The sequence below is a fragment of the Aureobasidium pullulans genome (genome assembly GCF_000721785.1).
Source record: "Aureobasidium pullulans EXF-150 unplaced genomic scaffold scaffold_6, whole genome shotgun sequence".
In the NCBI taxonomy this organism is placed as follows: domain Eukaryota; kingdom Fungi; phylum Ascomycota; class Dothideomycetes; order Dothideales; family Saccotheciaceae; genus Aureobasidium; species Aureobasidium pullulans.
The window spans coordinates 1214584-1236921 of NW_021941026.1; the positions used below are offsets into that span (position 1 = coordinate 1214584).

General features: G+C 49.0%; 10 protein-coding genes across 10 annotated transcripts; 6 read left to right on the top strand and 4 right to left on the bottom strand.

Annotated features, from left to right (window-relative positions):
- Positions 1–146: 146 nt before the first annotated feature.
- Positions 147–1421, bottom strand: M438DRAFT_294536 (uncharacterized protein). The gene is made up of 2 exons (XM_029901848.1): positions 865–1421; positions 147–805 (listed from the first exon to the last, which is right to left on the bottom strand). The coding sequence occupies exons 1-2, from the start codon at positions 1400–1402 to the stop codon at positions 201–203; spliced, it is 1143 nt and encodes a 380-aa protein (XP_029762364.1). The 5' UTR covers positions 1403–1421; the 3' UTR covers positions 147–200.
- Positions 1422–2022: 601 nt separating this feature from the next.
- Positions 2023–2382, top strand: M438DRAFT_334094 (uncharacterized protein; the record flags this gene model as incomplete). The annotated part of the gene is made up of 1 exon (XM_029903677.1): positions 2023–2382. The coding sequence occupies one exon, from the start codon at positions 2023–2025 to the stop codon at positions 2380–2382; it is 360 nt and encodes a 119-aa protein (XP_029762365.1).
- A 2546-nt stretch (positions 2383–4928) lies between these two features.
- Positions 4929–6044, top strand: M438DRAFT_334095 (uncharacterized protein; the record flags this gene model as incomplete). Its single annotated transcript, XM_029903678.1, has 1 exon — positions 4929–6044. One exon carries the CDS (start codon positions 4929–4931, stop codon positions 6042–6044), a length of 1116 nt encoding a protein of 371 aa, XP_029762366.1.
- Positions 6045–7386: 1342 nt separating this feature from the next.
- M438DRAFT_404690 (uncharacterized protein) lies at positions 7387–8087 on the top strand (the record flags this gene model as incomplete). The annotated part of the gene is made up of 2 exons (XM_029909736.1): positions 7387–7878; positions 8055–8087. The coding sequence occupies 2 exons, from the start codon at positions 7387–7389 to the stop codon at positions 8085–8087; spliced, it is 525 nt and encodes a 174-aa protein (XP_029762367.1).
- Positions 8088–9576: 1489 nt separating this feature from the next.
- M438DRAFT_270397 (uncharacterized protein) lies at positions 9577–10416 on the top strand (the record flags this gene model as incomplete). Its single annotated transcript, XM_029900386.1, has 1 exon — positions 9577–10416. The coding sequence occupies one exon, from the start codon at positions 9577–9579 to the stop codon at positions 10414–10416; it is 840 nt and encodes a 279-aa protein (XP_029762368.1).
- Positions 10417–10507: 91 nt separating this feature from the next.
- Positions 10508–12216, bottom strand: M438DRAFT_270885 (MFS general substrate transporter; the record flags this gene model as incomplete). Its single annotated transcript, XM_029900437.1, has 2 exons — positions 10508–11178; positions 11241–12216. 2 exons carry the CDS (start codon positions 12214–12216, stop codon positions 10508–10510), a joined length of 1647 nt encoding a protein of 548 aa, XP_029762369.1.
- Positions 12217–13210: 994 nt separating this feature from the next.
- M438DRAFT_316545 (uncharacterized protein) lies at positions 13211–14064 on the top strand (the record flags this gene model as incomplete). Its single annotated transcript, XM_029902699.1, has 2 exons — positions 13211–13860; positions 13933–14064. Coding segments are annotated over exons 1-2 (639 nt in total), but the record flags the coding sequence as incomplete, so codon positions are not given.
- Positions 14065–16536: 2472 nt separating this feature from the next.
- Positions 16537–19812, top strand: M438DRAFT_270538 (uncharacterized protein; the record flags this gene model as incomplete). Its single annotated transcript, XM_029900396.1, has 6 exons — positions 16537–17548; positions 17599–18173; positions 18226–18414; positions 18464–18667; positions 18716–18954; positions 19008–19812. The coding sequence occupies 6 exons, from the start codon at positions 16537–16539 to the stop codon at positions 19810–19812; spliced, it is 3024 nt and encodes a 1007-aa protein (XP_029762371.1).
- Positions 19813–20125: 313 nt separating this feature from the next.
- M438DRAFT_316548 (uncharacterized protein) lies at positions 20126–21233 on the bottom strand (the record flags this gene model as incomplete). The annotated part of the gene is made up of 2 exons (XM_029902700.1): positions 20742–21233; positions 20126–20665 (listed from the first exon to the last, which is right to left on the bottom strand). Exons 1-2 carry the CDS (start codon positions 21105–21107, stop codon positions 20126–20128), a joined length of 906 nt encoding a protein of 301 aa, XP_029762372.1. The 5' UTR covers positions 21108–21233.
- Positions 21234–21477: 244 nt separating this feature from the next.
- M438DRAFT_344568 (uncharacterized protein) lies at positions 21478–22216 on the bottom strand. The gene is made up of 2 exons (XM_029905257.1): positions 22193–22216; positions 21478–21964 (listed from the first exon to the last, which is right to left on the bottom strand). Exon 2 carries the CDS (start codon positions 21960–21962, stop codon positions 21660–21662), a length of 303 nt encoding a protein of 100 aa, XP_029762373.1. The 5' UTR covers positions 21963–21964; positions 22193–22216; the 3' UTR covers positions 21478–21659.
- Positions 22217–22338: the final 122 nt, after the last annotated feature.

Genomic DNA, 22338 nt, shown 5'->3' on the forward strand with positions numbered 1-22338 from the left:
AGAAGCTTGGTGGGGTTTGACAGATGGAGGGAGAGAAGAAACGACAAAGTCATGTCCGGAAGTGATGATAAGAGGAGGTAGAGAAAGAATAGTAACGCCATCCAAATAATGCTCAGAAGCCTTTCTTGTTTTTACATGAAAGAGAATATCGTACAAGTATATATGTGCAGTGGAGGAGGTCAAGAAGGAGGGAGATCAATCTATGCTCTTCCCTGTCTCATCTCCTTCTTGCCTTGCTTACCCTTGGCCATGGGCTGCTTGGCCTCTGCCATCAAGGGAGCTTCCACTCTAGACAGATCGATATTCCTGGCCTCCTCGATCTCCTTGATACCGTCAATCAAACCAGCCGGGCTCTCCATCTTTGTCTTTTGTGCCAACTCTCTGGCTTCCCTCCTTGCTTCCAACTCCTTCTTTCTCTCTTCGGTCAACAGCCACTCCTCGGGGAATTGGAATCGCTTCTTCGGCTTTGCGTGTCTGAAGTCCACGGGGATGTCCTTGAGCCATTCGCTCTCTGGTGATTTTGCCTTTGCGATCAAGCCCTTGATGGTGTCTCCAAGGTAGCGCTTGTTTTGTGCTTGGGTCTCGTGGTCTTCGCAGCTCATCTTTACGAGTTTGGACACAGGGTTGTAGCGTACACCGGCCAGCTTGATCAGGTTTTGGGTGTGTGCGGGGGTGAGACTGAGGTCCGAGGGGTCAAATTCTACGACGACCTTTCGTGATGCGGGATGTTGTTCACCCATGTAGGTTGTGTAGCGGAAACGGAGAGGTGTGGCGGCTGTGGGTGGTGTGAAGGGTTGTGTGAGATCTAGATGCTGTCGTCAGTATGAAGCCTTGAATAGACTCGTGCAGGTGGACCAAACGTACTCGCCAACAAAGGCATCTCCCAGCCTGCCAAACGTGCATACTCTCTAATCTCCCTCGTCTGCTCCAATTCTCCATGACCCAAACTCGAAATATCATCGCCCTGGAAATCATCCTCATCAGGACCAATATCCTCCTTCTCGCCCATCTGGAAGAAACCATTGTTCTTGGGCTCTCTCTCAACGGGACCAGCAGGGAATTCGAAATCCAGCGCCTCCAGCTCAGCGGCAATGTTGTCCTCCATCTCACGGTGGGTGCGACTGTCCTTTGCGAAATGGTCGCGCAGAGCACTGTCTACGTTCTCCATCTTCTGGCGTTCATCCGGTGTGAGCGATGTGTATGAAGCCTGGTCATCGCGATCGAGACGGTTGTAAAAGGCACGGTTGAAGTAGCCCTCGCTGCCTGAGGATTCCTTCTTGTCTGCGGCGAGGGTGCGGCGAGTGGTGCTGAATGGTCGGGAGACGGATTGGAAGTGTGGGCGTTGGTTGGAGCGCAATTGGCGCGCTGCTGTGCGACACACGCTCTTTGCTGCTGAGGCCATGGCGACGAGGGGCTTGTATTATCGACGGCGATGTCTGTTTCGCTGATGCTTTGGTATGCTCCAGAAAGTTGAGAGACGGCCGGTTGATTCTCGGCTTAGGCTTTGCGGCTTCTTTCCCGAACATCGCCGCTTCCTCATCTGCATCTCCCATCATTGCTGTGCATTATTCTAGTCTCGCCTTTTTCGCCATGCTACAAAATCTAGCTAGTTAGCCATGGTCTTCCATCAATTCGAGACGCTCATTGAACGTAGCTCAGGATCGTGGCGTTCAGGCATCTGATTCAGATCTGTCTTGACGCAAACGCCGACTTGCTGAAGTCGCCTGAACAGCGAGTCTTGCATTGCCTTCAAGGATGGGGTCTAAGACAGAGGTCAGAAGGCATTGGCGTGTCTTGTATACAGCGATATCAGGATCCTTATCGACTTCAAACTCACACATTGATCATATTCAAGACATTGTTTTCAACGTACAAGCTTTCGATGAAGCGAGTACTTGCTCCTGAACTATTTATACAGCAGGCATTTCCTCGATGATTCTCTGCATTCTATCAAATCACCTACTATCACCTACTCATTCGTCCCCAACACCTTTCCATCTTACTACTTCATTCATCGCAGTCATGAGTTACAGCCTCATAGATGCCAATCTGCTTTATCAATCTACACTGAGCTTCAGATGCATTGGCCCAACAAAAGACAACCACCGCTGTGATCAGGACATCACTCGAGCAGCTATGGAGAAGGTCGAGCTAGCCCTGAGAGTCTACCTCAGACCTGGCGTGCCTTTGACCCGTTTTGGAATCGAACGCCTTGCCAAAAGCTATATTTGCGAGATGCATCCCCACCGCACCGATATCGTTGACCTGGTGACATCGCAATGGTACGCAGATCTTCTGGGCATTCCACGCAAGGGCGGCGTCAATTCTGGAGACTACAACCTCAAGGACCCTCAGCATATCGAAAAAACGTCTACCAAATAACTCACTACGGCATTGGCAAACAATCAGCACGCGAAACAGGAAATTGAAAAACTGAAGAGAGAGAACGCTGCTCTTGAGAAGACGAGCAACGACCTCGCAGTGGTTGAGACGCTGTTACTTGCCAGGCTCGCGGCGACCGAGCGCATGGACGAGGAGTTGTCAGACATAGTCAAGCAACTCCATGATGAGTCGAAGGCAAGAGAAGACATCATCAGTCGGATAGAAGCGTTTTTGGATTGAGAGAGATGGTGCTTATCGTTGTTGGTCATATCTAGAGCATCAGTCTCACAGACACTTCTGATCCGGTGTTTATACGAAAAAACCACATTGTCGTCGCTTCAATGATAACTTCTTCCACATCAAGTGTTGTGGTCTGTATCAACTCTCAGTCGGAGAACACACCCAAAGCACGAATTCTTATCATGAAGGTCACAAATATTTCAAAAGGCAAAAACCAACCACTACAAGGATCGAACACAGAACCAGCAAAAGGAGACCGCGCCGTCTCCTACTTCTCCCGATGCATAAGCACAGGCTATTCCCCTCAGGCCAAACATCCTTGGGATTTTGGTGCTCCTGAGTGGGTGAAAGGGAGCAAATTGTTGATACCTATATTGTCCCACTTGTAAGTGAAGGAGGAATTTTGACTTGTTGACTTTTTGACTTGTTTGCTCGTTATGCGTCTCTCCTTGTTCCTTCCTACTTGTTTCGTATTTGCTTGATTCTATGCCTGCTTTTTGCAGTGTAGGAGTCACAATCATTTTCACATCCTAGCACATCACATCACACAAGAGAGAAACAATAAATTCAAAGAAGAAAAAGTATTTATATTTTGATATCCAGCAACAATCCAAGAAGAGTATATGTATGTTTTTATGAGATCAGAAACTCCAAGCCGTCCAAGAAAGAAGAAGAAGAAGAAGAAGAAGATAAGATGCCACTCATGTGGCTTCCTATCTGGAAGAAGTGTAGCGAGTAGAGTTACCAGTGAGTCAACCAATTCGAAGTATATCGGCATTCAAGTGGTGGTTGGCTCTACCTACCACCATCAGGCATAGTAAAACAGCTCTTTTCAGCAATCTCCAACATCGCAGCAGCAGAGTCGACAATGTCAGATGTGCTGTCAGAGAAAGAGGCAGTAGTAGTCGCGCGGTTCTCTCTAGAGTGGTAAATACAGTATGAGCACGATCGATGACCTAAAAAGTGATGATTAGCGGCATGCGTGTAGAGTTCTGACAGGGTGTACATACCACAGCCCGCACAGCTGGTTTTGTAAGTGCTCTGAGTGTAGCGGCAACGGCAGCAGGTCCACGGCATCTTGTTTGTGGGTTGGGGGTTTATAAAAGGGCTTGGGGAGTATTTGCCTGTTTGTAAGGGGTTGAAACGGGTGTTAGAGTGTTGATACTGGAGGATATGGATGACATTGAAGTTGTGTGTTTCTTTTTATATGATGTGAATATTTGGTAGAAGGGAAATGTTCTTTGAAAGAGAGCATAAAGAAAGTTGACGCAAACAGTAATGTACGATAGAACGACAGTTCGGAAGTTTGGTGGAGCATAAAGAAGATAGCAAACTGGCAAAGGTAGTTCAAAGAGAATGATATCAGACTGGAAATTTTGGGCTTTCGGGTGGTCTTTGAGAGGAGCCTGGTGATAAATTCTTTGTGCTTTGCGTGGAAAGTTCCAATGCACTGTGACTGGATGAGCAATATTTGGCTCAGAGAACCCACATCCAAGTACAGAGCTATTTGTTTAATATGCCTTCGACAACTAATTTGTGGGTGTCATGTTTTGGAAAGTCAGGTTGAACAGAGTCGAGGTCTCAAATGATTGAGAAAGCATAGATTGATGCCAAAGCTTTGATGTCTTGTGAACATCAGACCTTTACTAGAATGTGATTGTATTTCTGAAGACCTGTTTTTTTTCCGTGGGTTAGGCATTGGATGGAATATTTCCGTCAACGAGAAGGAGTTTAACTGTTTGGTGATTAGTTTGTAAAGTCATCGCTCTTTCTTCTCTTGAGGTGACAAAATTGCCAGAAGCCAAATCAAGAACGTCATAAACTCCCTTACCTCTCTCACAGAAGTTCATGGTAACTGCGAGAGGCTTTTTTCATGACAGGTTTGTACTATCCAATACTGCATAGGCGTATCATGTGTGACTTGCAGCCTCAGGAGTCTGTGAAATCTTAGTCACCAACAGATTGAGTCACTTGTGCTGAAATCGTGTTGTTTGAGACGGAAGTGCTGTCTTGAGGTGTTAGCAGGGCCTCGAAACATTTGCGAAGACTCGCGAGACATTGGCTTCTTATGTCTGACTTCGTGTCGTGACTCGACTGCGAGAATAGACAGATGTCTCATGCAATTACAAAGGAGATATCGAAAGCTTGTACACACTTTGTTACTCGAGGTGAGATATCTCGCTCTCAAGAGCTGCACTATATATCGAGAGAAGTTTAGCAGTATTGAAGACCCTCATTTACATCTAACATTATTTGCTCCCTACCACTACATCGTACAACACATCTCTGCTGACCTGTATCTCACCATGATCTACGCACTTATCAACTTCAACAAACTCAACCTCTCCACACTGAACTTCAACTGCCTTGGTTTCGTTCATGAAAAATATCAATGCAAGAGGACAATCACAATCGCAGCCAACGAAAAAGCCAAGCGAATCTTACAAAATCTTGAACTCAAGGGCAAGAAGAAGTCAATCTGCTGTTCAATCATCCTTCTCGCCGATGCTTGCATTTGTCAAGAGCATCCTCGTCGTCCGACTGCAATCGTCTATGCCGCTACCGGATGGCTGGCAGACTTATCGATCACCTTGGGAGAAGAAATCAAGCTAGCAGAGTGCAGCAAGTGTAACGTAGTCACTACGTTCACTAACAAGGACAACACAACACCGGTAACACAGGATAAGAAGGTCACCTCGTGCTTTCAGAAGTTCTTGTCACAAACCCAACAACTGGAGGAAACAATCATAGATCTGAGAAGCGACAATACCAAGCTCGAAGGTGCAAACAGTCAGCTTGTGCAGAATATTCAGACGCTTACACTGGTCGAAAACGATCAATCCTATGTCCTTCAACAAGATGAACATGAGATCCGTCGCTTGCTGAGTGTAATCACAGCGAAAGATGCTTCTTTGTCCTATCTTACTCGTCAGTTGACTTCATCATACGACGAGTGCTATCATCTTCAGTCATATGTTGATGAACTCGCAGCTCGATTGGCAAACTCCGAAGGTATGGCCAACGAACAAAGAGCCACCATCTCTGCACTCCAAGTCAAAATTGCTCTGCTGGAAGAGGGGCTAACATTAGCCGGGCTTGACGCGACCGACCCAATCGCACTGCTTGAGAATGCCCTCGAAGCATACCAAGAGAGGGTCAATCAAGCAGAAGATACCAACGATCCACTGAATACCCATATGCATCAGCTGAAGATGGAGACGACCGGATTGCAGGGACCTGTCCAGCACGAAGAAATCATCATCATGGATGTCAATATTCGCTTGCCTGCGATTGTTCATGAAGCTTCTGCTTCGCCCGAGAACAGCTCGTGGCTCTCGATCCCAGGTCTAGGGAATAGCAGACCACTGACCCCTCCACAAAGTTCTTGCAGCAGCAGACAAGATACACCACAAAGAGATTGAATCATGTGGGCTCTGAGCTAGTCGGACATAGCATAGAGGGAAGATATCCAAACGAGTTTGGTGATTAATGTCTGGATAGGATCTGCAACCGGCAGATGCGCACAGGGGGTCTTCAGAATATAGTAAATTTTTTACTTTTACATGTCATGTCGTAAATCAAGCAGTCATCATTTAGAACTTCATTTGTGATAACTTCGCACACGGAATATTCACTGAAATATGGTATCTCCAACGTGCTCAGACGGAAACAATCTTGCTTCTAATCTCCCATTGCCATCCCTTGTGATAATGATGCATCAGATCTCCAAACACCTTCAAAATGAGTGAGCCGAGTTCTGAGACTTTCTTGGCTCGCAACTTACAGAAGCAAGACATACAGCATCTTTGTGTGATGAACATAGAAAAATACGTGGCAGCAGATTTAATGTATAAAAATTGGGTATACTCGGACTGTAAAAAAGTCCACCCGGAACAAATCGAGCAGTATTATGAACACTTGGTTAGCAACCTTCAAAACAAATTCGACTGCAACCTTCGGGACGAACACCAGCTCTCGGACAATACAGATAACTTCAGAGAATCATTCGCGAAGTCTTTGTTGGATTATTACAAGGCTGTCTGGCAGGGCGTAGGACTTAGTATGGTTATTCTTTCGTTTACCGTCCTTGAAAAGAGATAGGACGTAGTCGTGTCAGTTGTCTTGGTCATCGGGAACACTTAGCTCCGAGACCGTCGTTCTTGGAACAATGAATTCAGACCCTTTGTTCACCACACCGCTCCTGTCTCTCTCAATGAGAAGGCAGCGACAAGTGCTTCACCCGGCTGGAATGTTTTCCTTGTGATCTTGCTGGACGAGGATTTTGAACCGGGAGACATATGCAGGTCGTAGTGGGCAACAGGGCAATTTCTACATTTCCAAGATATGGCATAGGTATCCGCAGTTGCGACCCTCTAGCGGTTGCTCTCATCTTCGTAAGACTCAAAGCTGGGAATGACTTTGCTTGATTATATCTTTTTTTCTGCTTCTGCAATTTAAGGGGCAACCTCATCCGTTGAAACTTCCATCGCCTCAGGCATGGTCGAAGTACCAGTTCCAGCAGTTTTCTCTTGGAAATGTACTTAGGCGCATGAGACAACAAACAAAGCAATTGGAAGCCATGTCTCGGTCGCTATATTTGCACTCGACTTGATTCACCTCAATTCCTCGTGACAACACTACTTATTAGTCTCCTCTGCCCGATCAGTGATGCGCCTTTCCAAATCTCAGAAGCATTGACGAACCTGATCTTCACCCCCGAAGTTTTTATCAATCTACTCTGTCGCTTTGTTCATCTATTCCGACATGTCTTCCGATATGTCCTCCGGAATCACGTACTGCTCCACGATCAAAGAACAGTCCATACGTCAATCTCAAATTCGCACAATGGACCAAGCCATCGAAATCCCCTTATATCGTATCACAACACTCCAGGAACTCTCCGCCATCTCAATGATCCACCGCTGCATCGGCAAATCAAGCTATGGAAGGCTCAGCGATCAATGCAAGGTATCTGTCTTCTACAACATTCGTTCACTAGCAGGGGCCGTCATAAAGAATGCTACAAACAGTAGCAATAGCTGGACAGGAGCAGAGACACTTGTGAGACTGGCCAAACTTTGTCTCTGTCAGAGCTGCTCTCAAACTCAGCTGTTTGATGTGGTGGCTGCTTGGAGAAAAGAGCTAGACGCGCTCGCAAATGTGGTGGAGGTTGAGATGGTTGACTCTCCTGTCGAGTCTGAGAGCGAAGACAAGGCTGCCTCGCCAGGAGTCATGGCTATGGCGTCTATTGGTGGAGTGAGAAGCCTGTTGTCGGCCTCGGTCGCTAGGCTTTGGTCGTGGCCAGAGGCTGTCTGTCATCCTGAGCTGTAGGATATGTACTGAGGTTAAGCATTCGTCAGTTGGAAAGATCAACTGAGAATTTATCGTCTGGCCGATATCGAACGAATCTGACTACACTATATTCTTTACAGACATGGAATAGCCCAGATGAAATCTTATCATAACCACAGCCTCTTTCAGTAAGTGTTTCGTTAAACCAGCACGGAAGGTTGGGCAGACAAGTGTATTTTGGCATCATTTCTGAGACATTCCCGACTAAGAAAATTCAGATAGCAAGATTGACGTGCATGTCCACCAATCTTCCTACGGTGGTTGGGCCAAGAGCTGGACCCATTCTCATGTAACCTCCGAATCTCAAAGGCTCTTCAGTAAGTGCTCGTTAGATCTCGAAATCGTTCATTCTATGTCTTGAAGTAGAATCTTGGATGTGAGACAGTTTCTGCTTCTCGAACATGGAGCAAGCCCCACGACACCTCAGATAGTGGATTTGATGAGATGGTAGAGACCATTGTCGAGTTCCATGGAAATGACGGTAGAAAACATAGTCCGATAGATGCCTCAAAACCAATTTGACCTCAACATTTTTTGCTCTACGAGAAGCTCCCTCTCTTATTCACCGGTGCAGGAGGCTAGCTCATCTTCAAAAGTTTTCGTCACAATTCAGACCTCCTGTATGGAGTGAACTGTCGGGCCAACACAGCCGCAATAAGAGTAAGGGCGTCTTTGGAGAAGACGAGATCTCGCACTCCATGTGCTCACAAGAATCTTCTCTCAGATTTATCAGACATCGTGTCTCTTGACATGTAATCAGAAGCTGACTTTGCTTTGAGTCGAAGCAGACCCATATTGTGGAGCTTGACTGCTCTCCAGAATAATACCGAAGATTTTCGCAGCTATCAACTTTATGTCTTGGGTGTATCGATATGACCCTTGTTTCTCAAACACAGTCCGGTTCCGCGAGACAACTCGTGACATCGCTCTCTACCACATGCTCAGATATCCATGTGGCTGCAATGATCGTTCAATCATGCGAAAGTGACGTATGGGTACCCTCATTGAGACTTTCGTGTTAGGCCAGCTGAGACTCTGAGATACTGTCAAGGGCGCTCTAACAAGACACATTGTGTTTGTGCAAGAACATGTCTCTCGGTCCGGGCACCTTCCACCAAAATCAAGACTGGATCACTTTTTCGTTTTCTCATCCATGATGAAATGTTGCTTAGTAACCTCCACGGAGGGTGTATATCAGGGGGATATTAACTCAATCCAGCTCCCGCCAGCTCCAGACGACGGAATTCTTCAACAACCTCTCTGGACATTTCATCCTAGTACTCACTCGTTCCTCGTTCTCTTGTAATCACCTTTATCATGCCATACACACTCATCAACCTTCTGGACCTCATCGAGATTGGTGGACAGTCAACCTGCGTCGGCTCCAAGAGCGGCGGCAAAGAACGCTGCGGCAACCACAACTTGGTCACAGATGTCGAGAAAGCAGATCTTATTCTACTGATGATGGGATCTGGAGCATCACGCAAACTGGTCCGCATGTTTTTGCGAAACCTCGCAGTATTCAGTCTCTGCAAGAAAAATCATCAAGGTCAGATCGAAGGTGTTGTCAAGAAGTGGACAGAACACACCGCAAGCACGTCCATGTTCGAAGACACAAAGTCGTCAAAAATCCCCAGAATCTGGTATCAGACGGTTGAAGACCTCAAAGCGGAGCTGCAACAGGCTCAGAGCTTGTATTCGTCGGCTAAAACAGAAGCACAAAGGCTCAAGGTTTCGCTCGAGGACGCCCGCCTCCATGGTCAAAAGGCACAGGAGCTAGCACAAAACTCTCAAGTCGAAGTTCAAAGGCTTCTGGCGGAGAACAGAAGTCTCAGGACAAGCCTGGCTCAGATCTCACAAGAGCATCGCGTATCCAATCTCGCGAGCTCTAAACTTGAGGCTCAAGTCGAGACCCTCCTGCAGGCAAAAGTCGAACTTTCGGAGAGTAACATGCTTCTTCGCACAGAATGTACAGCTGCCGAAGAGCAGGGAAAGACGATACGACTGCAGTTTGCCACGATGGAGGATGTCAATTCGAAGCTTCGTGAGGACTTGGAGAAGACACAGCAGGCAAACCTTGGCCTGGAGGATACCGTTTCTAATCTAAAGAGCGGAATCCAAGACTGGAAGAACAAAAGCATAGACCTTGAATGGCAAGTTGCAAGCCTTGAGAAGAGGCTGGAGGTTTCTACAGCAAGCAAGGATAGCCTGCGCGGCAAGCTCACGGATCTTCGAGCCAAGTTCGATGCATCAATTGCAACCGAGAAGAAGCTGACCGAGCGCAACGCAACATTAAACCTAAGAACCAGGGAGCTCGAGAAACTTCAAAAGGAGAAACAACTCGTAGAGTGTGAAGACGAGCGAGACGAGACTGCGATGGGGGCAGGGATATCAGATGAGGCACAGAGTGTCAGCACAAGTTGGCAGTGCGCGGTGATGTAAATGTACAGATGTGCAAGGTGAAAATACCAAACAGAGTCGGGAGATATTCCATACAACGGATCATGGCTTTTGGTGAAACCGACGTTTTTTCTCAATGCACAAGACCGCTTTCTGCCATCTTCTGAACGTACTTGGCATACTTGGTAGCACTCTGCTTCCTTAGCCCCTTGCCCCACTTCACCATAGCAAAGAAGGTAAGACACTGTGCGAGTCCTGCGAAAGCTGCTAGAATAAATGCGTTTTGCAAGCCCATGCCATCGATCCAGGGTGTAATACCATACCCAATAGCAAAGCTCATCGTGTTACGGATCAAAATGACAGTAACGATGGCCTCGCCTCCAAGATCTTTGTACGAGTCGACAGCGTACGATATACTCAATTGGATGCCTATCGTGTTCGTCAAAGCAATGACCCCCATCGCAAAGACACATCCAAACCACATGACTTGTTGCGCCGCTCCAACTCCCCACAGTATCAGTCCACCTGGGATGAGTACGAGAGATGGCAGGAACAGCCAGAGTCTGTGTTCACTTTCGAGGATGCCTCCGTTACGACGTGCCATTGCAAGGACGATTTTGTCACCAATGACTCCGGTATAAAATGACCCAATGGCTACGCCGATGAGGGGTGAGATGTATGAGAGGCCAACCATGCTGGCCGAAAAGTTATATGGCGCGTTGCCAAGGATGGATGAGGCGGTGCCGTTGAGTACATTGAACCAGATTAGATTGCTCCCGTAAGAGAAGCCTGCATATACAATCACTAAAGTTTGTGCTCTGATTAATATTTGTTGTTTGTCATTCCTATACTGGTACTTGACTTACCTGGAAAGGTGAGGAAGATCAGCGGTCTAGCTGTCATGCCAGCAATGTGATTGTCTTTCTGCAGGTCGGCCTTTTGCCACAGCTTGAGTTTGTCTAGGTAGGTTTTGCTCTTGGAGCTCCCAATTGGTGTAGACAAATCATCCTCGGATGCCACATCGGTGTCCGGGCGTGCGCTTTTCTCGTTCATCTTTGCTGCGACGGGAGCTTGCTCCGGACGTACTCCGATCGGAGCTACACCGATAACAGAATGTCGGGAATAATTCGTTTCTTCCATGAAGAAAAAGAGAAAAACAAAACCAGCTCCGCAGAAGATGGCACACCAGTACAGCACCCACTGCCAGCCTTGACCGTCTGCGATGAACCCAGCAAGCACTGGTGCGAGGAAATTGGAGCCAGCAAGAAGTAGTGCATAGAGACCCAAATACTTTCCTCTTTCATGCTGGAACCAAACATCCGTAACGCTGATCTCGCACAGAGATTCGATAGGTGCTCCAAAAAAGCCCTGCAGAATCTTGTTGGCAATCCACTGGCCATTGCTCTTAGTGTACGGTGCCCAGAGTTGAATACCCATGGTTGCGAGGATGCTGAACAGATACACGGGTCGTTTGCCGTACTGCAAAGCAAGCGGTTGCCAAAACAGACAGCCCCAGCCGAAGAAAAGGAACATGTATCCGGTGCCATTATTGAGTTCGTTCAATGTCAAGCTGGTCTCTTCGGCGATGGGCTCCAGAATTGAGTAGATAGCAGCACTTGCGATCCCCACCATGAGTGTGTATACGCCCATACAGATCATGGATAAAGTCTTTCTCCTGGGCGACCAATTCAGCGGATCGTCAGGATCTTGCGAGGGGGTTGGAACGAGCACAATGTCTCGGTGCCCACCTCTAGCATGCTGTGCGTGCATGGTTCCTTCCAGATCCACTAGGTGGACGGTACCTGGTACGGGAGCCTCTTCAAAGACATCTTCGTATGTCATGACGGAGGAGTCTGAGTGCTTGTATGATCAATCAGGGAAGTAGAGCGATGTTTGATGTATGGGAATGGAAGATCAGCTGGCGAGTCTTTGTTATGATCGTGGAACGAGGTGCACGACCAAAGAGTGGTGCCAGACCAAGATATAGTATATGGTTAGACACATGAGGTGGGCAGCTTCCGCGTCAGAAATGGTCGTCCGAGATAGGCATAGGAAAGCCAAAAGTCGGCCGACAGCATGGAGCTGCTGAGAACCAACCAAAGAGACGTGTTGACGATTATCAGAGGATCTGCGCCTGATAAGCAATCAAAGATAACCGCTTCGCATTGTTGGGTGCGGGGTGAAGGATCGTGAAAGCCAGGCATCTACGAGTACTCGTACAATATCGCATTGTGTAGTTTCTCCAGGCAGACAGTATTTGAGCAAGATTGCTATCGCAGAGACTTCTGGTAAGATGTGTTTCAGCCCAGAATGAGATGATCACGATTCACGACAGGATGCCGCTTCGGGTCGACATTCTGAACGACCAGACCAAGTCGCATCAAAGGTCGGCATGAAAGCTACCAGGTTGCCAAAGTCTATCCTAGCACAGAATCTGAGCAGAAAACCATCGTGCTGTACAACAACTCAGTCATTCAGATTCGCGAGGGCCGGCGTCTGCTTGTGAAGACAGACAGCACTTGTGACTCCGATCAGCTTCACATCGCATAAACGTCGTCACATGCCTGCAGACTCTTTCATTGTCAAACATGAGCATCGGAAGTGACAAGACTCTTCCTCTCATCTTTTGATTTCTTCTCTTCCTTTGCTTCGACTTTGCGTGCTCAACATTCAACAAGAAGCTTTCGATCAAGCGCGTTCGATTGCCAGGTCTTGGCGACGGAGACCAACTCCGTAAGAAATCACATGACCGTGGCTTTTACGTGACGTCGACGCGTACATCACTATCCTGAGGCAGACGTGCCACAAGAAAGTTGATTCACTTTTGCAAAGCCATCACTGCTTCAGTGAGCTGCTTGCTTTGACCGCTGACGACTGACTTAGAGCATTGGTCTTTAGTCCTGCGCATCTCATGCTCGAGCATGTCATGATTGATATTCATTTCAGTTAGAAAGCATCCAACGGCCGGTCTTTCCTATCATGGATCATCAGTTGCACCAACGAGCGCTCGAATGCGCAGAAGAGGATCTGATCGCCCACTCCAAGTCCAAGCCCACTGCCTACCTTGTAGGCATTCTTTGGCATGACAACACGACACCCATCACTGATGTCCAACGAGAGAATTTCATGTTCTTGAAGTGCACGAGCAGGACATCGATCCACAGGCTCAGAGAGAGCTACGTTGCTAAACTCAACTTGCTCGATGTGTCGTTGTCTCTCGGGCCCACCATTCTGGCAGACATCACAAAGATTTCAGAGCTGGATGCATTTAGTGACAAAGTCATTGTCCTCCGGGCCATCGGTTCTGAACCGGCTGGCACCAATAGCGACAACACTCCTGCAAGCACGATACCCATACCGCAATCCGCCCTCGAGCAACCTAACACGCAGTTGATGGAAGTTCCAGGAGCACTCACTCCTGAAAGACAAGCTAGTATCTCGTCGCGGGCAAGTGTCGATTACTCCGGGCTACCGACCGCTTCATCGGTAAGGGCACCCTCGGTATCTAGCCAGACCGGTTACACTCCAAGCCCTCGATCAACTTCTGACTCTACAAAGTCTATTCGTATGCCCGCATCTGCTCGTGCCTTGGACTCCCCGACCTCTGCACCTGCTCGCATTCCGGGTGCCTCGACGTCAATACCTCGTCCCGCTCCGGGTCCCTCAATCTCTGCATCTACATCTATGCCTGTTCTTCCAGTGGACCATACAGCTACTCCTCATACCATTGCTCCGATTTCTTCGACTTCCACATCTGCTTGTGCTTCGCAGAACGCAACTTCTCCTGCTCAAGCTTTGGGTCCCGCAACGTCCACTGCCGCTCGTGCTTTGGAGAACTCAACTTCTCCTGCTCAAGCTCTGGGTCCCACAATGTGCACGTCTCGTCGCGCCCCGGGTTCCTCTATCTCTGGATCTAAACATGTTCCTGTTCTTCCGGTGGACCACACAACTACACCTCGTGCGTATACTCCGATATCCTCAGCCTCCGCCTCTGATCGCGGTCCGGAGAATTCAACTTCCCTTGCTCAAGCCCCGAGTGCCGCACCGTCCACTCCACGTCGCGCTCCGGGTCCCTCAACGTCCGGATCTAAACATGTTTCCGCTCTTCCGGTGCACCACACAACTACACCTCGTGGTTATACTCCGTTATCTTCAGCTTCCACCTCTGATCGCGGTTCGGAGGACTCAACATCCCTTGCTCAAGTCCCGAGTGCCGCACCGTCCACTCCGCGTCGCGCTCCGGGTCCTTCAACGTCCGGATCTAAACATGTTCCCGCTCTTCCGGTACACCACACAACTACACCTCGTGGTTATACTCCGTTATCTTCAGCCTCCACCTCTGATCGCGGTCCGGAGGACTTAACTTCCCTTGCCACTCCGCGTCGCGCTCCGGGTCCCTCAACGTCCGCATCTAAACATGTTCCCGCTCCTCCGGTGCACCACACAACTACACCTCGTGGTTATACTCCGTTATCTTCAGCTTCCACCTCTGATCGCGGTTCGGAGGACTCAACTTCCCTTGCTCAAGCTCCGGGTTCTACAACGTCCACTCCGCGTCGCGCTCCGGGTCCGCCGGCCTCTACATACGAGCCTGGTGTTAGAGCGGACAGCTCGGCTGCTTCTCGTGCCTCTGCTCTGAGGTCTTTGGCGTCTATGTCTGCTTTGGAGAATTCAACTTTCTCCGCTCAAGCTGCAGATTCTACAAGGTCCATTCCGGGTCCGCCAACCTTTGAGAATGAGCCTGCTCTGGGAGCGGACCACTCGGCTGCTTCTCGTGCCTTTGTTCCGAAGTCTTTAACGTCTCCGTCTGCTTTGAAGAGCCCAACTTATCCTGCTCAAGTTCCGGGTCTCACAAAGTCTGCTGATGTTGCTCGCCTCCCGGGCTCCACAGATTCCAAGCCATCACGTTTTCTGAATCACTCCGAACCGACATATGCCTTTGCCACGGGTCGTTCGGCATCGACGTCTTCCAATGTGATGGACCACCCGACTCTTATCTCTGGAAACGCCTCGGGTCCCGCAAACTCGTTACCTTCTACAACTTCGCGTGCGTTTGATCACTCAAATTCTGCATCTGCCTTTGCTCCAGGTCCCTTGGCTTCCACATCTTCCGATATGCTGAACCGCCCATTCCTTACCTCTGCAAGCGCTTCCGGTCCCACAACATCGACACCTACTCACGCTTCGGGCTCAAAAATTTCGACACCATCTCGTGCGTTTGATCACTTGACCTGTGCCTCTGCCTTTGTTCCAGGGCTTGCTGTCTCGACACCTTCGCGTGCGTCGGATCACTCAACTTCTGCTTGTGCTCCGGGTCCTTCGAGATCTACACCTACTCGTGCTCCGGGCTCCTCAACTTCCACAGTCTCTCGTGCTTTGGATCAACCAAATTCCGGATCATTCTTGTACCCACGTTCTTCGACCTCTGCTCCTGCCTCCGCCTCGGGTCCTTCAGCGCCAGCAGACGCTCGTATCCCAAGCTCCTCGAAACTGGCTGCATCCGCATCGGGCAGCTCGACACATGCGTCGCCGTCTTCAATTCCCGACGCAGTGTTATCACAGCATCACCAGGTCCTCTTAAATGCGCAGCGTCACAATCCTAGCTCTGCCTACTATGGCCAAGCTCCGGGCTCTCCCTTCGTGGGAAACGAATCGCTCTCGGGTCCAACACAACACGCTCATGTGCCGTATGCTTCACATGGCATGCATCAGCCACCTTCTGCGTGGAGGCTACAACCCGTTCAGGTTTCACCTAGCCTACAAGGTTCATCCTTCGGTCTGTCTCATGACGCTGCTCAGGACATGTCGAATGGCACCAGTCATGGCTTGTCTTTCACGCAGATGGCCAACACCCAACCAGTAAGTTTGATCTTCACTTTGCGCATGCTAGTGACCCAGTGAGAACTTCCTTAACCACTCCACATGGTCGTCGAGACATGCTTCGAACACGACATCCACACTCTAATCCTTCAACTTTCGATGTACTGACTGTTTCTTCAGGAAATCAAGCCCGAAATCCCACTTCCAGCACCTCTGATCATTCAGCCCGTCGAAGACGAAGACGAAGACATGGGACAAGCCGGTAGCTCACCTGCTGATGAGAATGGCGACGATGATCCCCCCTTAAGTCAAGACATGTTGTCAATCACTCACCTACAAGCAATGGCCAAAGCGAATTCAGCAGAGAAGCTCGAGGCTGGTGTCAAGCAAGGCATCAGCGCACTAGACTCTCTGGCCCAAAGTTTTGAGCTTAGCAAGGAGACTGCAGATGCCGAGCAATGGTTGCAACAAATTGAGCTGGTCAGACAAGAGGCCACTGGCGCACGTACGGTTGTCGGTGTCGTTGGCAATACAGGAGCTGGAAAGTCTTCAGTCATCAACGCGATCTTGGATGAAGAGCGTCTGGTCCCGACGAACTGTATGCGAGCCTGCACTGCTGTGGTCACTGAAATGTCTTGGAACCATAGTGAAGAGGAGAGCAGCAAGTACCGTGCTGAGATCGAGTTCATCAAGCCTGATGAATGGCAAAAGGAGCTCAAAGTCCTTTTCAATGAGATCTTCGACGGCGGCGGTAACATTTCAAGAGAAGTGAGCAACCCGGAATCACAAGCTGGTATTGCTTACGCCAAGATTCGTGCCGTCTACTGGCGCCTCACAAATGATGACTTGGCTGCAAGTTCAATCGAAAAGCTCATGGCTGACCGTTGTGTCCGAGGTGTTCTTGGCACAACCATGTATCTCAAAGAACGCCATTGTGACACCTTCTACAAGGGGCTCCAGCACTATGTCGACTCAAGGGAGAAGGCTGGAGTCAAGAACGAGACGGACGATGAGGATGACTCCCAAAGCGCTGGCGATAAGAAAAAGAAGAAGACGAGAAAGCGCGAGCAGGAGTTCTGGCCCTTGATCAAGGTAGTCCGATTGTACGTCAAAGCCGACGCTCTTTCCACCGGCGCCGTACTGGTCGATCTTCCCGGCGTCGCAGATTCAAACGCCGCTCGTGCTGCCGTGGCCGAGAAATACATGAAACAATGTACTGGCCTCTGGATTGTATCCCCAATCAACCGTGCCGTAGACGACAAGGCAGCCAAGAATCTTTTGGGATCGACCTTTCGCAGGCAGCTCAAGTACGATGGCACCTATTCTGCAGTAACCTTCATCTGCAGCAAGACTGGTGAGTGGTACGTCTCCTCGAAACGCACACAGAGGCTAACTTTCTATTAGATGACATCTCGAACACAGAAGCGACCGACAGTCTGGATCTCGGCGACGAGATCGATAAACTTGAGGACCAACTCTCAGCCATCGACCGCCGTCGTCGCGAAGCTGAGAAGGAAGCCAAAAAGCTCAGAGACCAGAAGGGCTCGCTCAGCGAGACCATGGACACTTGCGATGACGAAGTCGACAAATGGGAAGCCCTCAAGGAGAAGCTCGACGACGGCGAAACGGTCTATCCTCTAGCCCCTAAGACACTGAAGCGCAAACGATCTTCATCCAGCACAGATAGCGAAGATGACGGCAACAGCAGCGATGATTCCGACCACGAATCAGATCGTGGCCCGCCTCTGACTGCAGAGGACATTGACTCAAATATCCGTGATCTGAAAGATCAGAAGAAACAAGCTCGCCGTGGGCGTAGCGAGATTGAGCTGCAGGTCAAGCAGATCAATGGCGAGATCAAGAAGATGAAGATCGAGTCTCGAAGCATCGATGATAAGAGAACCCAAATCTGTATCGCCGCACGTAACCGCTACTCAAAATCTGCCATCCAAATCGATTTTGCTGCAGGTATCAAAGAGGTTGGTCAGAAACAATTCCTCAGAATCGTATGATGCTAACTTGATTGTATAGCTTGATCAGGAGGCCGAGGCTGAAGACGATCCCGATCAGTATGATCCTGAGCAGGAAATCCGCGACTATGAGAAGGTTGCAAAAGATCTTCCTGTTTTCTGTGTCTCCAGTCGAGCATATCAAAAGCTTTCTGGCAGACTTCTGAAGGATAACGCAGTCCGTGGGTTCACTGATGTCAATCAAACCGAGGTGAGTCTCTTGAGAACGTGAGTATGTCTGTCGTCGCTGATTGTTGTAGATTCCTGCTCTCAAAAAGCACTGCAAGATGCTTACCGAAAACGTGAGGTCTATCAAGTCTCGTCGCTTTCTCAATTCGTTATGTCGACTGTTAACCTCGGTTTCGCTTTACAACTCCGACTACAGCTCCGGTGCCAGTAAATCGGACCTGCAGAAAGACTCTGAGCAGAGATTTCTCGCTCGACAGCTTCAAGACCTTGAAAAAGTACGCAGATAGCCGGCGTATCAAGTCAGCTACTAACAGTGAGTCCAGGCACTGGAAAAGGACGTAAAAGATACCCTGACGCAGATCAGGGAAGCGATGAACGAGAACGTCTTCGAAAATTGCAACACAGCCATCAACGCCGCTAGTAATACCGCGTTACCGACATCTCAGGGCTGGGGTGCTCACAAGAGTCAGGGCGGTCTCCCATGGTCTACCTACAAGGCAGTGGTTCGCCGCCAAGGCGTGTGGACAGGCTCTCTAGGTCTCTCGGATTTCAACGCGCAACTGTAAGCAACGTTATTCACGTAGATGAATGGTTCACGTCAGCTGACGACGACAGAACTGAGCCAGTCTACAAAATTCTGGGAAACGGTTGGGAGAAAGCTTTCCATCGTCGTCTCCCTCAAATTCTGAAGGCGTGCTCCAAAGGCTTTGCAAACGACCTGCGTGCCTTTCACACAACTATTGAGAAGCATTCGTTCTCACACGGAGGCAATCCTCGCCTTGGCCTTCTGGCTCAACAACTAACAAACTACGAAGCCGTCTTCAGCGATCTGGCTAACAGGATGGTCGATCTGATCAACGAGCGTCAACGCGACATCAACCGCGAGTTCACCCCAAACGTGTGCAACTCGATGCTCACTATCTACAACACTTGCGCCGCTGAGGTTGGACCAGGCCAATTTAACAGAATGAAGGCCTACATGAACAATCATGTCACCGCGCAGAAGGACATCATGTTCCAGAGAGCCACTGAAGTGGTTCGCAACATGATCACAGATTTGATCAAGGAAGTCGAGGACAACATGGAAGATCGCACCGATCAGGTTTTTGTTGGCATGCGCAGGGACTACCTTCAGGTCCTTGGCAATGTCCGCATCGAAGACATCACAATGCCTAACTCGGAACGCAGTCTGCAAGACGCCATTCGAGACATCATTCAGCAGAGTGAGGAGGTATTTAAGGCCATTCTCGAGGGAAGAGATGTGCCCTCCTTGGAACAGGATGTTTCCGCAGGCGCTATCGAGGACGAACAGCAAGACTCAGATACTGAGAAGAAGGGTTTCGAGAAGGATCAGAGAGACAAGATCATGGAAGATACATCCTCTGACGTTGATATCGATATGGGAGATGACTATGCTTGAAGGAGACGAGGGTCGGAAAGATGGACGATTGCTAGCCCGAGGGTAAAGGATTGCTAGCAAAGAAAACTGGAGGATTGCACATAACTATTACGACCTCACGATGGTATGAATAACGAATCTTTCCATACTTCTGCTTTCTGCTGTGCTGCTCTGTGCTATTCGTGAGATTCAACTTGTCGTACTTACACGTTGCTCGCACTTGTTGTGCACTGACTCGTCACAGCCATCGCGCTTTGCCGTAAGCTACCTATCCGAGCATTTCTAGTCATTTTCTTTCTTTGACTCCAGGTGGGCTATTCCACACAGATCCCCATCAAGTTCCCTTGAACGCGGTATCGCCTTCCACCTCGCCCAGCCTAGCTGCAGGATCCAACTCATGACCCACCACTCTCGAGTCCAATTCTTGCGGTCTTGTGTATATTTCCTTTGTATCGTTGCCGTAGTTCGGGCTTGGCGAGTTGACAGGCATCAGATTGGTATTCTCGTGTGGTGCTGAGTGAGCGGCTCTGCGTCTTCGGAGGAACCAGAATGCGATGCTGAGGAGAGCGAAGACGCCGATGGCGACACCAACTCCTATGCCTGCTTGTGCTCTAGTGGAAAGGCCGGAATTGGTATTTGAGGATGATGGTGGAGGTGTAGAGGAGGACGTCGAGACCAAGCTTGGAGAGGTAGCCGCACTACTGCTAGTCGTACTTGCACTTGCCGTGCTCGAAGCAGAAGAAACCGAAGTCGTCAAACTAGCAGTCGCACCCAGCGTTACCGCCAACGTAATCGCAGCATCAGTACCACAACAATCAGTATTGTTTTTCCCACAACACCACGTATTCGAATATTTTGAATCTTCACAAGGCGTCTAAATCCCACCACACCATCAACACATCAGTAAAACATCCTTCCATCCACACCCTCTACTCTCGTATCTCACTCACCATAATAGCATTTCCATTGACATCATTCTGATCCGGCATCGTACACACGCTCCTCAAACACTCGCTCGTCGGCCAACTCGCACTCGAACAACTCTCCCGAAAGTAATTATACTCTTCTATTCCGTCGATTTCTGCGATCGCGAGACACAAGCCATTGGTCAGGCAGATGTCGTTTGTGTAGGTGGCGTTGGTGTTTTGACGGTTGGCGCCGCAGCAGTAGGAGGTTGCGCCGCTGAATTGGTTGCAGGGGGTGAAGTCTTTGTAGGCGGCGTCGCCGTTGAGTTTGTAGCATGTTGAGGCGGTGGAGATGGGGTCGGTGAGGGTGAGAAGGGTTAGGATAGTGGAGAGGTGTTTTGGTTTGGGCATTTTGTGCGGCGGTACTCTCTGAAACGGTATGGAGAGGGAAAGCAGCGAATGAAACTGCACGCGAACTTTGAAGGTAGAAAGAGGGAGGAAGTTCTGCGACGAGTTCACAGCAGAGTCACCTATCTTATATGAAAAGCTAACAGAGATTGGGAGTTCATCACATCGAAGGAATAGTTAGCTTGAGTGCTTTAATATACAAAGATAGTGGTTGGTACGGGAAAGGATTTGGTAGTCAGTCAGTCGGGTGCAGATCCAATATATCACTGACTTTTGTAGAAATGATCGGCACATTCGACCTGCAGCTTGTGTGATCCTTTGACATACACAAATTGGGGTTCATCACTAGTTCAAGAGTGGAAGAAATCGTGGTGTAGAAATTATCATTGAAATCATCTTGGCGAAGTTTGCTGAGGTTGGAAAGAAGGAAGTGGCTGGGAGGCTGGGGTGCTTGGTAGCCAAGTCCTGCCATAATAAATCTACCTCGCAGAAAATTGTGGCAGTCGATCAGTCGAGCATATCGCGGAACAAAATGAACTGACCAGCAGTATCAATCTAGAATTGCATCGGATCCATCCACATACCCATGTCCTGGAACCACCAATAGAGCTCAAATAAGCGCATTTCTATACCATCCCAGATCATAAGGCAAAGCTGTCCAATAGTAAAATAAACAGTCCAGGGTGTCATGATGAGAAACATCTCGCTGAGAAAAGGGCAGAGGCAGAAGAGAATGATCGATAACATGCTCCACGCAAAGATGTATGTTGTTCTGTTGTTGAGCAATGGCTTGGCGTGGAGCACATAGGCAAGGGCAAAACATGCGAGGACAAGCAAACTGTTGATGAGGGTAATCATCGCTGTTTTTCCGTGTGGTTAGTGTTTGGTGGCTTTTGAGATGTTAACAAAGGTTGACTTGTTTCTAAAGGAGACAAGGAGGTGTTTTTAAATGTTTCTCGAATGGAGAGTTGGAAGCAAGAGAGCAGTGTGGAGACAATGGGATTGTTGCGATAAACAGCAGGACAAGGTGCTGAGTAGACTCGAACAAAGAATCCTGAAAAGTGGCCAAAGAAAAGACAACACATTACTGGATAATTTTGATGCTTCTCGGGTATCACGGTGGTCGGGGCTGACTGTGGTGGTGGTCAGCAAAAGGTGCGTTCTCTTGCTTGTTTCCAGGCTTCGTCTTCCTCGTTGCGTTCGTCATAAATTTGGCATGCTTGCAGGATTGATG